Raw genomic sequence first — 19,111 nt, forward strand, 5'->3', positions numbered from 1 at the left:
AATAACCATTCAAGTCTCCACTTATTAACATGTTCCCTGTTTAATTACTCCTATATAAATACTCTCTCCGTTTACTTTATTTGTCCATTATACTTAAAATATATTTTTACTTTTACTTATTCGTTATTAAATCGAGAGAAAGACAATTTTTTTTTTCTTCTTGTTTTACCCTAATTATTAATTACTCATTCTCCAAATCATTCTTCTAAGACTTGTAAAAATACTATTATTATTATGGGTAAAATTATAAAAAATATATATTTTATTTATTCTTAAAGGGCATGAAAAGTCCAAACTGGACAACTAAAAGTGAACAAAGGAAGTGTGCATGTATATATATATTATATATAGTAAAATCATAATACCCAAAATAATTACGTTGGTATGCTACATGCCTGAACCTACATTTGCTACTTTCCATTTTGAAGAGAAAAATAATCTCAACTAAATCTGAAACGTTATCCTTTTTTATTTTTTTTTAATAAATAAATGCTAGGTAAAAGTTAAGAAATTGAAGTCATAGAATCTCAAATCATAATGTAAGATCGTTAAACACCATCTATAGGTACACGTTATATGTTCGAACTCTGTTGCAGATAAAATTCTATAGTATTTAAGTGGATAAAAATAGAGGGTTAACCCATTATGTTATTAGCTCTAGATAATTGTCGTTTTATTATTAATAAATAAAAGTGCTAAAGAAAATTATCACTTCCCATTTTATCCAATTATTTTAATTATCCCCACTATTTTCACTACAGTAGTGTATATTTTCTCTAGTGTTTGCGTGAGATTAAACTTTTCTCCTATAAAAAGGGGAGTGTGTCCTTTTCCATTCAAACAACCAAACATAAACTGCTTGTTATTAACTGATTCCTTCGTTTCTGATCCAAATCAGAAACTACGCCAAAAACATACCCCAACTTCTTATCGTTCTTGAACCAAATATCCTGTAAAAAAAATGACATTAAATTCAATTAAAGTGGAAGATTCGTCATGCAATGCAACAGAAGGAGAGTCGGCAACGTCGTCGTCAATGCAATCCTCAGGTGTACATAAGGTTTGTTTGCCGCCGTACAGAACCACTTTTCAGAAACTCCGGCAACGGTTGTCGGAGATTTTCTTTCCCGACGATCCACTTCATAAGTTCAAGAAGCAAACAGGGTTGAGGAAATTTGTTTTGGGTCTTCAGTTTTTCTTCCCTGTTTTTGAATGGGGTCCTCTGTACAGTTTCAAACTTTTAAGGTCTGATATAATCTCTGGCCTCACCATTGCTAGCCTTGCTATCCCTCAAGGAATTAGTTATGCTAAACTTGCCAATTTGCCTCCCATTATTGGGTTATGTAAGTGCCACTCTTTTTATCTTTCTTTTTCTTCTTTCCCTGTGATGGTCGCCACTAAAACCGTCGAGGGGTGTCAATTAAACAGCCTTCTCTCCAAAGTTACACGGTATATATATATATATATATGCCAAATATTACTTCTTGTACGTTCACCCTTAACGAAATTCCTTTGGTTCGCCAACCCTTACTTTTTGTGACGACTAAGGTGATGGTCGCATAAAGTCACCATGAAAAGTTCTCATTTCTAGTAGTGTTACCGCAAATGATTGCCACTAAATCTATCACTATTTGCAACCATTAGGTAGTAAATTCACTGAAAAATTATATTGTATATATATATGTCAAAGATGACTATTTATATATGTATATATAAAATCTTGATTACCTTTAGTGGAATTCCTTCTTTTGCTCGTGTACTTTTTGTGGCAACTAAGGTTAGTGGAATTCCTTCTTTTGCTCGTGTACTTTTTGTGGCAACTAAGGTTATTGACACGTAGAGTCATCACTAAAAATTTCATTTTGTAGAGTTAACTAAATTATGGAGTAGTAATTAATTAAAGGTGATATGGATTTTTGTGACACAGATTCAAGCTTTGTGCCACCATTAATCTATTCAATTTTGGGAAGTTCAAGACACTTAGCAGTTGGTCCAGTATCTATAGCCTCACTAGTGATGGGAACAATGTTAAGCCAAGCAGTTTCATACAGCCAAGAGCCAATTCTATACCTTCAACTTGCTTTCACAGCAACACTTTTTGCTGGATTGTTGCAAGCTTCATTGGGGTTTTTCAGGTATAATACTCTGTTCATGAACTTTTTTGTATTACTTACATTTTTTTCAACTTCTTTTTCTCATTATTCATAAAGAATAGAATAGAATTATTCCAGCAAATTTTTCATTCCACTATCAATGTTTCTGTTAATTAAAGTTAATGCTGTAATGTAGCATATAGCAAAGTGGAAACAAACTTTTAGAAAAAGATATACCAACAAATTCATTTAGAAACACTGAGACCTTTTGCTGAAAAAAATGGTGCTTTATCGAAAAAGAAAAGAATAGAAAGGAAAAGGTTGTTCACTCCAAGGTAGACAAACTGAAACTAAAGATATTTACCTACACTTTTCAGAATCTTATGGTTAAAGCAGTAAGTATATTTTGAAAAATATTTTCCTCAAATTTTACCTCACCAAGAATTATCAGCATATGAAACCTATGCACTAATGTCATATAGCCTTGGTGGTAAAAAAATTCAAGTTATTAATTAATTCATAATTCAAGAGATTTGAATTCCATCTGAGGAGGTCACGAAACTCATTTTTGTTTGTCATAACAATCTATATGTGTAAAGTAATTACTTGATTGTCACACATAAGATTAGATCAACATGCTCAAACTGATCTGCTCTTATGATTTACAAATTATTGGCTTCTGCTGAATTTCAGCAGTTTAATCGCAAGGAAATTGACTTAAATTCCATGACTTGCAGGTTAGGATTCATCATTGATTTTCTCTCAAAGGCGACTCTACTAGGGTTCATGGCTGGTGCAGCGGTCATTGTCTCTTTGCAACAACTGAAAGGATTGCTAGGGATATCTCACTTCACAAACCAGATGCAAATAGTTCCTGTTTTGTCTTCTGTTTTCACGCACAAAGATGAGGTTAGAAGTTTCCTCCAATGTTGTGCTCTTTTGAGGTAATATTGAAGGCATAAAATTGCCGTTGTAACTCTGCAACATCTTTTCGCAGTGGTCTTGGCAAACCATTGTTATGGGTGTTAGTTTTCTCATCTTCTTGCTGGCGACAAGGCAAATCGTAAGTTTTTGGTTTATGTGGATGAGAAAGTTTTTTCTTCATGTTCATCTCCTTATTGATCATTTTCTAATTAATGTCAGAGTACTAGGAAACCGAAACTTTTCTGGATTTCAGCAGCAGCTCCGTTAGTATCCGTTATTCTCTCAACTATCATAGTTTTCCTACTTAAATCCAAGACTATTCAGACTGTGAGTAACATGCATCGTTTCTAGTTTCATCCCTTAAATTTAGACGGAAAAGACTAAAGATTCTTTTATTGTAGATTGGACACCTACCAAAGGGGATTAATCCACCATCATTGAACATGTTACATTTTAGTGGCCCTCATATCGCTCTTGCTATCAAAATTGGCATTATAACTGGAGTCTTATCTCTCACAGTAAGTGAATACTAACTACTACTACCAGCATTTTATTCCTCAAAGAAAGAAAAGGAGGAGATTTGTGATCGACATAGCTCTGCAGGAAGGGATAGCGGTAGGAAGGACATTTGCTGCTATGCAAAATTACCAAGTTGACGGTAACAAAGAAATGATAGCTATCGGACTTATGAACATGGCTGGCTCTTGTGCTTCCTGCTTTGTCACTACAGGTACGACCTAAGCAATACTCTTATTCTTAGTTGTAACTAAAGCTTGCTAAGTTTCCTCTTTCTCTTATTCCATGTGAAATTCAATTTTGCAGGGTCATTTTCTCGATCTGCTGTAAATTACAATGCTGGAGCAAAAACTGTCGTTTCAAATATAATAATGGCGGCAACTGTGCTTATCACCCTGCTGTTTCTCATGCCGTTGTTCCATTACACCCCTAACCTCATCTTGGCAGCAATTATCATAACAGCAGTGATCGGCCTAATTGATTATCAAGCTGCATTCCGTTTATGGAAAGTTGACAAACTAGATTTTGTGGCTTGCTTGTCTTCCTTTTTTGGTGTCCTTTTCATCTCAGTGCCTCTTGGCCTAGCAATTGCAGTAAGCTTCTCCTCATAAATCTCAATCCTCTCATGCCTTGAAATATCTACTTCTCATGTCTAATATATTCTAATATTTTGTTGTTCATGAAAAAATTTCAGGTTGGTGTTTCAGTTTTCAAGATCCTATTGCACGTTACACGGCCAAATACTAATGTCTTGGGCTACATTCCTGGTACTCAATCATTTCAAAGCCTAAGCAGATATAGCACAGCTGTTAGGGTTCCTTCTTTCCTTATCATAGCTGTTGAGGCTCCTTTCTATTTTGCAAATTCTACCTACCTACAAGAAAGGTAAGTTAGGTTTAACTTTCATCGATAACAAGTGAAATTGTAAAGTTTTTAAATATTTGCTACATCAGAGTTGTATCAAGCAATTGTAATTACAGGACATTGAGATGGATTCGGGAAGAGGAAGAGAGGATAGAAGTCAAAAGAGAAACTGCAATCAAATGTGTAATTCTTGACATGACAGGTTGGTTGAAAAAGAAAACAACATCCTCTCATGTTTTCTTTCCTTAGTAATCTACTCGTCTAGTAACGAAATAATGGGGTTTTCCTTCTGCAGCTGTGACAGCTATAGACACTAGTGGCATTGATACAATATGTGAACTCAGAAGGATACTTGAGAAAAGATCACTGAAGGTAAATATACTGTCAATTATATTGTGTCAAGCTTTTATTTGCAGAATTGCGTTATCCTTTCCTTTCTTGCTCGTTTATGCTTTGATGTATTCTGCTTCAGCTCGTGCTGGCAAATCCGGTTGGAAACGTTATGGAAAAGCTGCATAACTCGCATGCTCTTGAGGCCTTTGGATTAGACGGATTATATCTAACAGTTTCTGAAGCTGTGGCGGATATTTCATCTTCTTGGAAGCCTGAAGCCTGAATTACTAATACTATTCATAAGAAGAGATTATTACTCTGAAGTTTTGGTGTAAGAGATTTTGATGTATAATAGTTATCTTGAAGAGAAATCATTTGCTTGAATCAAAGTTGGATTATCGTTGTTTGTACAGTTACCTAGAAAGAAATGAAATTTTATTTTTTCTCTCTATTTAGGAATCAAGAAGAAACCTATCTCTCTTAGTTTGTCTGAATTGAACTATCAGACACAGGTCAACTAAATTGATCAACAGAAATAAACATTCAATTTTACACTTTTGATGTAACGTGTTGTATCAATTTAATTCTTCAATTATCATTTAGTATAGGTATACATATATATAGGAAAATAAGCACCTCATACTTGTACGGAATTTTATTCTATGCTTCTAACTTCACGAGTTCTCATGTAGACACATGAACATGTTTAAGATTACTATTTTAAACCTCTCTATCTTACATGTGACGTGAATAACACATCAAATCCTTGTCAAATAGATTCTTGCCACGCCATCATTATCTTCATCAACAAAAAGAACTCGTCTTCTCCATCTTTTTCATCCATTATTGACTTCAAGGTCACCGCCACAAAGGTAAATTCTGAACATTTTATTTCCATTTATACCATCTTTACCACCCAAAAAATATATCTAGGCAAACAAATTTCTTCTGAAGTGATTTTTATCGGATTAGTTACTCCTATAACAAAGATTGATACCTTATTTATTTTAAATATATATTCTTTTAAAAAATTATATTTCATAGCTACATTTTGATTTTTATAGCCAAATATATATTTATGGTCACATACTACCCTTAAGCCATAAAATAAGCTTTATATTATTTTTCTAATTAAAACACATATCCCTTAAAATTTCTCCTATTCCAACTTTTCCCAATTCCACTGTTTCTACAATTATTTCCTGATTCCTTGCAATACCCGCTGCCTCAGCACCATCATCCTCTTTGATGGTTGAACCGCTGTTCATTGCACATGCTTCCACATGCCTACAGCACTCGCTATTTGCTTCAGCAATTGCTGCTTGATTAACGTGGCTTGCTGTGTCGGGATTACCTTGAATAGAAATGTTCTGATCAACAATCACAGGTGCTATTTCCATATGACAGTCACCAGATGCATCTTTTTCACCAGCGGAAAGAGGACCTGGACGATCGTGACCGTTATTCATTGATACTGCCGCCCTCAGCCTCCCAATCTCATTAACAGTCGAATTTCAATCTCGCTGGAAAAGGAGAAGTCGTGAAATTTCTCTCTCAGGTCTAATGTTCTTATTTGCTAAAAAAGTACACAAAGTAGACACAGCCAAACAAAAGAAAGTGAAATTGTCGTCATTTAAAGACGATTGCTCTTGAAAAAACAATGGAAGAAGGAAAGATTTTGACAGATATTTTCTCGCTGTAATGGAACTTGTATTTTCTGTTAAAGTATTTCAATGTATTTCAATGTATCTCGTTGTATTTCATTATGTTTACTAGAATTCCGGAAAAAAGCGACCAAATTTTAGCGACCAAAGTTGGTCTGTCAAGAAAAACGACCAACTGTCACGATCAGGATTTCCCACCCTCGGTAGTCGTGATGGCGCCTCTAATGGGAGCTAGGCAAGCCAACCATTAACTACTTGTTACACTTTCATCTTTGCTTCTTTTTAACAACACAAGTCGATAATATGATAAAAGCGAAATTTTAAATAAATAAGCGGAAGTCAACAATTATATGTCTTAAGGCTACGTCTATTACAACTTTTAAAACCTCAAATATCCCAAAACCTGGTGTCACGGTGACACAGACTATCTAAGAGTTACTACATACAAGGTCTGAAGAAATACAATATACTATTTCTGTACGAAAGAAAATGAAACAGAGAAAAAGGGATAAAGGGAAACGCCAGGGCCTGCGGTCTCCTGCAGGTCTACCTTGGGTTTCCGGGTGGACTGAAGGAAGCCCTCCAACTACTGTCCAAAAGCTGCTCCTGGATCTGCACACAGTGCAGAATGTAGTATCAGCACAACCAGCCATATGTGTTGGTAAGTGTCTAGCCTAACCTCGGCGAAGTAGTGACGATGCTAGGACCAGACTACCAAATAAACCTGTGCAGTTCATATATATATATATATATATATATATATATATATATATATATAGTACAGAAATAACCAGTCAATGTGGGAGGGGGAAACATGCTGTGGGGAAACAACAAGTATCAACAGGAAATTAGCAATTTAGTGTAGAGAAAACCGTAACACGGTTATCAATAAAAATTAGGAAATCAAAAACAAGTGCACGACATCACCATTCGTGCTTTAACTCTCTCTCACCAAAACAATACACGACATCACCCTTCGTGCTTTACGCTCTTCCTCACCCAAACAACAATCACAAGGCAAATAGGGTAAGGGAATCTATAACCTCGAAGTAAATCAAATAACAACAAGTAATGAAAGAAACAGCATAACTCGGGTATCAACAAAGAATCAGAAATCAACAAATGCACGACATCACCCTTCGTGCTTTTACTCTCGTCCTCACCAAAGTAATCATATGATAAAAATGTGCACGACATCACACTTCGTGCTTTTACTCTCTTTCCTCACCATATAATCAATAAAATAGGTACGGAATGGTACATTGTGCGGCGCGACATCATCCTTCGTGCTTTACACTCTTTCTTCACAATAACAAAAAATGCACGGCATCACCCTTTATGCTTTAACACTCTTCATCACCCAAACAACAATCCCAAACAAAGGGGCAAGGGAATAAACAAAATAATAATAGAAATCTCGGCAAGGTAACACAATTAAACAATTAAATCCTGGCAAGGGAACAATATCAATAATCTCAACATCCCGGCAAGGGAGATAATTAACAAAGCAACAATATCCCGGCAAAGGAACTATTTAATAACTCTTTCTCAATTTTTACTTCACAATTTCCTTTACAACTCGAGCCAATGCTCTAGAGGTTCGATTATCACTTATTCTTCCACAACTCATTTCACAACTCGAGCCAATGCTCTAGAAGTTCAGTTGTCACTTATACTTTCACACTTTCACTATACAACTTGAGCCAACGCTCCTCAATGTTCACAGGTCACAATTCTTTCCACAAGCTTTATACAACAATTAAAAATCTTCACCAAGGCATGAATAATACAACGAAATCATGAAAATCACAATATAAGACTCACAGTCATGCTTGACACCAACGTATAGATACTCGTCACCACGCCTATACGTCGTACTCGACAAGAAACAAATAGCAAATAGGACACAACTCCTAATCCCTCAAGCTAAGGTTAGACCAAACACTTATCTCGATGCAACGAGCACAATTCAAGCCTCAACTACCGCTTTACCTCTTGTTTCCACCACTAACTCGCTTGTATCTAGCCACAATTTGCTTAACGATATCAATAAATGTTAAATGAATCAATTCTAATGCATGAAAATAAGTTTTATAAAGATTTTCCCAAGAAGTCAAAAATCGACCCCGGACCCGCTTGATCCAAACCCGAAATCGGACCTAAACCCGATTACCCATTCCCCCACGAACTCAAATATGTAATTTATTTTGAAATCGGACCTCAAATCGAGGTCCAAATCCCCATTTTTGTGAAAAACCTAGGTTCTACCCAAAACACCTAATTTCCCCCATGAAAATAATTGATTTGAAGTTGAAATTAAAGGTGGCTAACGGGTTGGGTTGGACCGGAACCGGCCCGGCCCAGACCGGTTTAAACCGGAACCGGACCGGCCCGGTTCATAGGGGGCCGAGTGGGCTGGGTAGGGGGGTTAGGCCGGGGACGAAGGGGTTCATTTGGGCAAGCGGTTAACCGGGCCCGGGTAACCCGGTTGGCATGAACAGTGCCCGAACCGGTTAACCCGGACCGGCCAGATTTTTTTTTTTTTTTGTATTTTCCTGCAGCGTGGGGCCTACTATCCGTTGGAAAATCAGATTTTTCATCACATATCCGTTGGCCAACGGATTTGTTGCATAAATGGCCATTTTTTTTAAATTTTTTGTATTTAATACTTTACAAAATTAACCCTTTTAAAAATCTATAAATACCCCCCCCCCTCTTCTTCATTTTTTCACTCAAAATTCTTATCTCAATCTCAATTTTCAATTTCTCTCTTCCCTTCAATTTGCATGATTTCATCTTCTAATTTTATAATTTTTATCTGGCTCTCTTTTCTTGAATTTAATTTATCGGAAGTTGTCATTCGGAAATTTGAAGTTTGAAGTTCAAAATTGATATACTTACTTGACGTTTGTTCGTGGTAACACCAGAATTGCGTAATCAAGTGCTCAATTTATTGTCGAATTCGGTGCACTCCCTCCAACTCTTTCTCTTATTTAATATTTTAATTGCATATTTAATTTTAGCTTATACTTTAATTTTTACAATATGTTTAGTGCCGCTAAAAGAGCGTGTAGAAAAGTTACTGGTAGGGGTGGAAATAAAAAAAGAGATAGTCCTGGAGCTTCTGATAGTAATAGTAATGACCCATTAACACATGTTTCTGAATCATCGCCTAATGATAATGTAGGTATAGATTATGAACAATTACAAGAAGATTTTGGAATAGAAGATAATGAAATTGGAATAGAAGATGAGATACCACCTACACCTACTAGTGGTGGAGTTGATAGTATTGGAGTTGAAGTTGCTAGTGCTACAAGGGGTGGTGGTCGTGGCACCACTCCTAGTAGACCACCTGTGGCTCAGACTTCTACTCGTAGAAAAATAAGTAAGGTTTGAAATTTTTTTGAAATAGTAGAAGGTACTGATAGAGTTAGGTTCAAAATTTGTAACGTACTTTTAAACATTTGACTGGAGGAAATTTAGGTGGGACTGGGACGCTTAGTAGACATATGAGATTTGACCATCCCATAGAATGGGGCACTGATGGGGATGAAAATCAAACAACTATTAACCCTACTACTAGAGGTCTAGTAAAATATGATAAAATGAGGGACCATGAGGAATTAGCAAAAATGATTGCTTTGGGTTGTCTACATTTTTCTTTTGCTTCTTCATCGTATCTTATTATGTATATTCAAAGGATTTACAATCCTTTATTTAAAGGTATCCCTAGAAGTACTTGTAGAGCAGATATCTTTAGACTTCATGGACAATATCAAACATACTTACATTATTTGTTTAGCCACCTTCCTTCTAGAGTATGTCTAAGTTCTGATATTGGCCATGCTGTTAATGGAAATGATTATTTGACAAATACATGCCATTGGATAGATGATAGTACTTGTATGCAAAAACGTATTATCGCTTTTAAATATGATGAAGATCAGAGTCATACTGTTGCGTTTATAAGTAGTACTATTGTTGAAGTTGTTGAATTTTATAATCTAAACAAAAAAGTATTGTGTATGTCTTTTGATAATGCTTCTAACAATAATGCCGCAATTTCAATTTTAAAAATGCATTTGCAACCACCTCTTGATGATATTTTTCATGTTAGGTGTGCATGTCATGTTTATAATTTAATTGTTAAAAGTGGCCTTGATTTATTTTCAGTTGAGATTACTCATGTTAGAAGAGCAGTTGGTGTTATTCAAGGAAATAATAGACAATCTAGAATAAAAGAATTTAAGACTAAGTGTATCCAGTATAACCTTAAACCTAGATTCATGCCAGACGAAATTGTTACTAGATGGAATTATACATATATATTTTTAAAATGTTGCTACAAATATAGATTCCCAATAACTGAAGTTGCTAATGCACATTATACTGATCCAAGGCGTATGTTAACAAGTGATACTTGGGGGGTCATTAATGATGTTGTTAAATTTTTACATAAATTTTATACAACTACTGTTGAGTTTTCTGGAGCATATTACCCCACTGTTACTATGACTTTAGTACATATAGCTGAAATTTCTTTTCTACTATCTGAATTTAAGAAGAAAGAAAAATATAAGGATGTTGTTGAAAAAATGCAAGCAAAATTCAAAAAATATTTCTTTCCAATTCCTCCGATTTACTTAATTGGTGCAGTTTTAAATCCTTCTATTAAAATGTCTGATTGTCACAAAGTAATGAATGTCTTATATACTTATATGGAGATTGGAGAAACTGAAACCCCAAATTTATATGTTTCTATGAACAAGCTAAATGAATATTTACAACAACTATATAATTATTATGCAAATGAATGTGATAATGCTGCTCGTGCTTCTGGCAATGTTAATCCCGCTATGCAATGTAGCTCTTCTGCTACTGTGGATGATGAAGAAGGCCTTGATAGTTTTAATATTTTTTCTACATTTTCTAACACTCAAACCAGTAGCAGGAATATTGATGAACTTCAATTCTACTTGCAGAAGCAAAAGGAGCCTCGCACAAAGGAATTTTCACCGTTGGGATGGTGGCATGAAAATGGAAAGCAATTTCCTGTTCTTTTCGCTATGGCTCGGGATGTGCTGAATGTGCCAATTTCTACTGTTGCATCGGAGAGTGCATTTAGCCAAGCAAGACAACAACTTGGAGACACCCGCCACTCATTGGGAAGCAATGTTTTGGAAGTTTTAGTATGTTTCAGAGATTGGATTATATCGGAACGAAGAAATCAAGGAAAGGAAGATGTTGATAGCCCAGAAGACGAGGAACTTAGAGATATATTAACACATGGAAACCCATCCGAATTTAACACGCCAGAAGAAGGTCAATCGGTTCATATTGATTATGATGAACTTGCTAGGGCGATGCAAAACATTTGAAATTACTACTTCACTAGTTTACTTGTTGAAAAAAATGTAAACATTTCATTTTGTAAGTTTGAAAGTTGAAACTTGAAATTAAGAAATAAAGTAGCACTTGCAATAAGTGCAGTTTTTCCCCATCTTACTTGTATTCTTTTAATTAATACAAAGTATTAATATAACTTACAATAGTTATACAAAATTCCAAAAAAAAATTAAAAATACACTAAACCCGACCCCTCAACCCGTAACCATTATGGTTCAATTTTTACCCGGATTAACCCAGCCCGCTAAACCCGTTACTGTACCAACCCGGAACCGGTCCGGCCCGAAACCCGAATGGGTAAAAGAAAACGGACCCGGCCCGGCCCACCCGTTTAACAGCTTTAGTTGAAATCATGTTAAAAGATGTTAATGATTGAAAAAAACTAGTTAAAAATGACTTATAATTGATTTGGAGAAGAAAGGTTATTTGAAAAATTGCCTCTTATGTTTTTGGAGTTTTGAAAAGTGAAAAATAACTGAAAAGTCCGTTTAAATATACTCCTCTCAGACCCTCTCCACGGACCGCATAAAAAGGACTGCGGCAGCGGAGCTCCACCGCGAACTGCAAGAAATCGAGCGCGGCCGCGGAGGCTTGGCCTTGCTCACCGCGGACCGCACAAATCCCACCGCGGTCGCGGAGTCCCCACCGTGGCTGCGAAGTTTCCACCGCAGACCGCGAGACCTGGCTTCAGAGACCTGCAACTTCTCTGAATCTGCAACTTTTTCCTAAGTTTAAAACTTGCCGAAACACATCCGAAACACACTCGAGCCCTCGGGGCTCCTAACCAAACACACGTACTAACTCAACAACATCATACGAACTTATCCGTGCAATCAAATCGCCAAAATAACCTCAATAACAATGAATCAAACTTCAAAATCAAGAACTTTTTCTCAAACTTCATAAAGTATCAAATTTAGCAATTTAGGTCCTGATCACGTCAAACGACGTTCGTTTTCAACCAAACTTTACAGAAATGACTTAACCCATATATAAGACCTATACCGGATGCCGGAACCAAAATACAGGCCCAATACCATCTCTTTCTAATCAAACTTCATTTCAAATTTCCTTAAAAAATTTCAGAAAAATAATTTCCTTTAAAAATTTAGTTCTCAGGCTCGAGACCTCGGAATTCGATTCCGGACATACGCCCAAGTCCTATATTTTCCTACGAACCCTCCGGGATCATCAAATTACGGATCCGGATCTGTTTACCCAAAATGTTGACCGAAGTCAAAGTTATTCATTTTACAGTCAAAACTTATTACTTTTCACAAAATTTCATATTTAAGCTTTTCGGCTATGCGCCCGGACTGCATACACAAATCGAGGTAACTCTAAATAAGGTTTTTAAGGCCTCAGAACACGGAAGTTTTGTTTTAAAACAAATAATGACCTTTTGGGTCATCACACCAACGTTGGTCGCTAAATTGGCGAAAATAATAAAATAATTATTTGAAATACATTAGCGACCAAGGTTGGTTGCTAATTTCGTCAAAATATTGACTGGACTGTTCTGACTTGCTTGGTTTAAGGTATACTGAGATTAGCGACCAACGTTGGTCTCTATAGGGGACCCACTTATAAAATTTTAATAATTATAATATTATTTAAAAAAATTATAAAATATAAATAAATATAATTTAAAATTAGTGACCAAAGTTGGTCGCTAATTAAGGGGTAAGCAGATAGCGACCAACTTTGGCCGCTAAAATGGGACCCAATTATAAAATTTTAATAATTTTATTTTTATTTAAATTTTTTTATAAAATATAAATAAATATAATTCAAAGTTAGCGACCAAAGTTGGTCGCTAACCTGGGACCCAGTTCTAACGTTTAACAATTATATTATTATTTTGAATATTATATAAAATATAAATAAATTTGATTTAAATTTAGCGACCAACTTTGGTCGCTAATTTAAAAATTTATGTATAATTAGCGACCAAAGTTGGTCAAAATTAAAAATCACTTTTGTGTTTACTATCTAAATAATATAAATGTAAGCCGTTAATACTTTTGTAATACAAGGGGTGAATAGACTAAAATATACTCTAACATGCTATATATGCAGTTAAGTAGTACTACGAAGCGTGTGTGTGTGTGTGTATATATGTATATATAAGAACATGAAGCGCTCGAAACACAGGAACGAGTTCTTTTAGGTATTGATATACTTGTAAATTGATTCATCGACTTATAACCTACTCATATGCATATATATATATATATATATATATATATATATATATATATATATGTATACACATACATACTTACACTATACTATGCACTAAGTATCAATGTGTTAGCTAATATTATATCGAATATAGCTTATTGTCGCGCCCCTTTTTTCTCGCGAAATCGGGTTTATGACATTTGGGAGGACAACTCGTTCCCTTTTGGGAATTGGGTTGAAATTGAAGAGTCGCCACCTAATGATTAAAGTGCATTAGGACACTAGCAAGGAGTTGATCATATGTTTTTTTTAATTAATATAATTTATGTATTCAGATGTATTATATAATTTATCTGAAGATTGCTATGTTTTTAGGGTGTTTTTCCGTTAAGAATCTTTTTTATAACTGAAAATACAAAATTTGTGTGTTATAATTGAGTTTGTTGAGTTATATTAGGAGTCTATTATGTTAATGGATTCACTTTCCGTTTAAAAACAGTATAATCCCTTGTTTCACGCCGTGAATACAGTCGAATACAATAATATGTCCAGCTGTAATCCCATGTTTCACGTCATGAATACAGTCGAATACACTCGAATACAAAAATCTGTCTAGCTGTAATTCCCCGTTTTCACGCCTAGAAATGCTACTATATTCATGAATACAGTAGCTTAAATACATTGAATATACTCTAAAAATCTAAAAACATAGCTATTGAAAGTAATATAGTAAATGGTAGTTACAACTAGCTAATAACCACTAAAACATAATGGTTTGTGGAAGTTTCTCATTTTTATCTAAGGTGGATCAACATTAGTGGAGAGGGGCACAATTGGCCTATTTAGCTAACGATCCACATAATTATTCTATTTCCAATAGTTCACGAGCAAAATGGACTCTTTTCCCTTTGTTTCTTGACAAACAATTCTTATTTTTTTCTTTCACGAAAATTTGATGTGAGGGGATAGTAAATGAGGTAGGATAAAATTGTATTTGAAGCTGAGGCCTTATGTAGTATTTCTATATAGGAGAACGACCTTTCTCAACATGGTGTATAGCACAAAAACCCTTTAAATATAAGATAGGGCCATTCACATGGCAAAAATGAATGAAAGGTTAAGTTGACTTAATTGAATTCTAATAAGAAAAAAAAATGAATGAAAGGTGACTTAATTGAATTGTAGTAATTCCTCAATCACGTGGCTAACCCACATTGGATATATTGTAAACATTAATCCCCTATTCCTTTTTTTTCGAGGACGGCAAGTGTAATTTTCATGGTGAATCCACTCTAATTATTTATTAAATTGAAATTTACCGAAACAAATGAAGACTTAAGCGTTCAGACATTCTAAAAACTGGACAACAATTAAACTTATAATGTAGTTTTAAGGACACATAATTTCAACAAATACTAATTGATAAATGTAAATATTAATAATAGAAATCAACACTAAGATAAAGCAAACCAGTACTGTTTGAACAAAATTCAGTCCTCGAACTTGAGTATCCTCGCGCTGATTTGTGCAAGAACAGTTAAAATATAACAAGTTGATGAACAAGTATATGAACTAAAGAAAAGACGTTATATTGCTTTGATATCTCAGAGTGTCCGATGTTCACAAAATGATCAGAACCCTCTTTATATAGTAGAGACATCCTATTTATGATACAATTCTAATTACGGAAGTAAATCTCATGATTAGCCTAAACAATCGCCCTTGATTTGATTTGTTCCGGGGTTTCCACCGTGATCTTCGACCGGCCACGGATATCTCGCTTTTCCATTAATGCGTTTTGCTTGAAGTCTGCCATATTTGGTCTCGATCGCTGTTTTGCTTGAAGTCTGCCACACACACACACACACACACACACACACACACACACATATATATATATATATATATATATATATATATATATATATTTACACTATACTATGCACTAAGTATCAGTGCATTAGCTAATATTATATCGAATATAGCTTATATATATATAATATATATACTTACAATATACTATGCACTAAGTATGAGTGCATTAGCTACATACATACATATATATATGTATACACATACATACTTACACTATACTATGCACTAAGTATCAATGTGTTAGCTAATATTATATCGAATATAGCTTATTGTCGCGCCCCTTTTTTCTCGCGAAATCGGGTTTATGACATTTGGGAGGACAACTCGTTCCCTTTTGGGAATTGGGTTGAAATTGAAGAGTCGCCACCTAATGATTAAAGTGCATTAGGACACTAGCAAGGAGTTGATCTAGAAACCAGAGATTGGGTAAGGGCTAGAAATTATCCCGAGGGGAAGGTGTTAGACACCCCTCAGGATCCACTAGTGTGGTTCTCGGCTATGCTACAATTATGACTTTAAGTAACAAGTAAAGGGAGAGGGAGGTCCTAGGTTTACAAATAATATGGATTACCCCACATAACATCCGGTAATCACTCCTCAAAGAGGGGTTACACGAGATGTTATCGTGTGGTCATCATATCCATATCTACCCTTTCCCACCCCTTAAGGTATTAAAGCGCAGAATGTTTTCGTTACTTATTGCATGCTACTACCCACCCCATTCTTATCAGTCCCGGAGGTACTTGAGACTACTAATCCTAAAAGGGAAGGGGTATGAGGTTTTGCAGTTTTAAAGGACAAAATTCTAAGGCGACAATCAAAACATATATATCAAGTATTGGGAAAACATGTAAATAGATACGACTTAAATAAACCTCCTTAAACCAAAGAAAGCATATAGTTTTAGCATGTCTTACACGTACTGATTAGGGTCTGATTAAACTTAAAGGTTAAAGCAGGCTGATTCATCACATATTTTCAGATAAGAAGTCCGAATTAGGCCTGCCTGCTGGTTGTAATTATCAAAGACTAGCGCAATTATAGCTTTTACCCTATAACTTGCCTAGGTGTTAGGCGAAACCTATAGGCATGATATCTATTAGTTTCAGAAATAAAGCAGTAAACTGATTACAGGAAGGTTGCCTGTTTTTTACCAAGTTCTGCAGATTAAACTTAAAACGAGCAAGGCAATTCAGATTTGATTGATAATTCCTATAGGCATATTTTCTAGAGTTGTTAATTTAAAACGCTTCCATTAGCGTACATGAATCCTATAGGTAGGTCATCTGTATGCAGTCGATTGTTTAAGCCTATAAACTCATTTTCCTAGTGACAGATGCAGGTACAAAATGCAGGAAGTCCTATAGGCATATTATCTATATGATAATGCAGAAGTGCGGAACCTATAGACATGGTATCTATATAATGCATTAGTGCATAAACCTATAGACATGGTCTCTATGTAATGCAGAAGTGCAGAAAACTTATAGACATAATATCTATATGAAATGCAGAAGCGAAAGCTGAAAGCAGGATACGTGGATGCAGAAGAATAGTAATCCCCTATGAACATGGTATCTACCCCTTTGCATACATGATTGACCCTCCCTTTTTCACTAACAGCCCCAATAGTTATTACAAATTATTACAGCCCAGAATGGATAAGAAAACCAAAATTACATCAGAAATTAAAGTACAACCAAGGGGAGCCTAATTTAGACTCCATATCTGAAGTATGAGATGAACCAGCTTCAAGAGATCATGAACCAAAGCCTTTCTCTCATTTGGATGTGTCAGAGTTTTCTAAAGGCCTCATAGGGACTCCGGGCAGTGCTCACACCCAAATGTATAACCAGATTAGGATATAGTGTAGTGCGAAAGGGCCATCCCTCAAGTGTCCAAGTTTAGAGGGAACCCAAGGTCCCAAGGCAAGGCTCACAAGAGGGGGGCAGAACTTAGAAGCTAAGAAAGAGTGCGAGTGCAGAAGTGAAATTCTGAGAGGGGAAATGGAAGAGGGGAATAACTTAAAATCAGTGCTCATAGGGGTATAAGGGAGTAGGGAATTTGCAAGAACACAAGAAAAACAGGCTGATTGGCATACTCAACAATGGGATATGCTGGCACACCCTCCAGCCTGTTAGAGGTTAGGACCTCACTGATTCAGAACTTAGGTCATGGGCAACAACTCATGTTGCCATGCCCTAAGTCACCACTTACAAACATATAGGGGTAATGAGAGACATGGAGCAAAGATTCATAGTAGAAACAGATAGTAGAACATGGGCATATTAAGTTAAATATTGAACTCTACATAAACAGTAAGGTAGCCATGGATATAAAACTGTAAGTAAACACATTGGGGTAATGCTAAAACTTAAAGTAGGACATACCAGTTTCAGAGAAAACAAACAAAGAGAAAGCAATAGTCTTGTAAGAGCCAAAGTGCAGGAAGACAGAATACTATAAGTGTGAGTAAGAGTTCAGAAAGAGTTGTGAATTGTGAAATGTAGTGTTCTGAATTGAAAAGTGTCTGCTTGTGAAAAAGATGTCGTGCCTTTTATAGTGTAGAAAGCAGGCAAGAATAGGGTAAGAAATAATTTGAAAACTGATTGCTAATCAATTACACAAAACCTCCCTTAATTAAGGGTTTCAGATTCAAACGGGTATAAACTAATTAAGGAAAGAAATTAATCAAACTCTTTGTGCAAAGTAGCAAATTAGGGGCATATACATAAACGTTATTTAAGGACAAGGTCTTTGAAATACACGGTTGTGCAAATAAGGTAAGGGAATCAATTAACAGCCAATAAATCACAAGGTCCGAGATTTGGTATGAATGAACCAAGTCAGAAGGATGGGAAAGATTTTAACTTAAGGAAAATCAGCAAACAATCAATTAGACCTATTAAAAAGGAATTCTGAATCAATCATAAGTTTGAAAACCTTTTTGAAGAAAGATTCATCACATATAAAAGCATACAGACACGTTAAACATGAAATAAACTTGTCATGCCTTTGTAAAATCAGTAGAAAGAAAAGGTTCAACATTGTATGAAAACAAAGATATCCAAACTCATTCAAAGGTTCAAAACCAGTCTCAAAAGAGTTAAGGGGTCTTTGAAATAAAGCCCTAGTTCGAACAAACCAGAAAATATAAAGGAGAAGGCAAGCAAGTTAAGTCGAGACATGTGTAGAGGTTTCAGAAGAGAATTGAAGCTTCTAACATGCTTCTTTCAGAACTCATGAGAG

The 19,111-nt window shown here is 35.4% G+C and overlaps 1 protein-coding gene across 1 annotated transcript; it reads left to right on the forward strand.

Annotated features, from left to right (window-relative positions):
- The first annotated feature begins 838 nt into the window (after positions 1–838).
- Positions 839–5,293, forward strand: LOC107811517 (putative sulfate transporter 3.4). The gene is made up of 12 exons (XM_016636463.2): positions 839–1,343; positions 1,928–2,135; positions 2,831–3,002; positions 3,091–3,156; positions 3,237–3,344; positions 3,419–3,535; positions 3,621–3,747; positions 3,840–4,126; positions 4,228–4,418; positions 4,514–4,599; positions 4,693–4,769; positions 4,870–5,293. The coding sequence occupies exons 1-12, from the start codon at positions 962–964 to the stop codon at positions 5,011–5,013; spliced, it is 1,965 nt and encodes a 654-aa protein (XP_016491949.1). The 5' UTR covers positions 839–961; the 3' UTR covers positions 5,014–5,293.
- Positions 5,294–19,111: the final 13,818 nt, after the last annotated feature.

The sequence above is a fragment of the Nicotiana tabacum genome, chromosome 6 (genome assembly GCF_000715075.1).
Source record: "Nicotiana tabacum cultivar K326 chromosome 6, ASM71507v2, whole genome shotgun sequence".
In the NCBI taxonomy this organism is placed as follows: Eukaryota; Viridiplantae; Streptophyta; class Magnoliopsida; order Solanales; family Solanaceae; genus Nicotiana; species Nicotiana tabacum.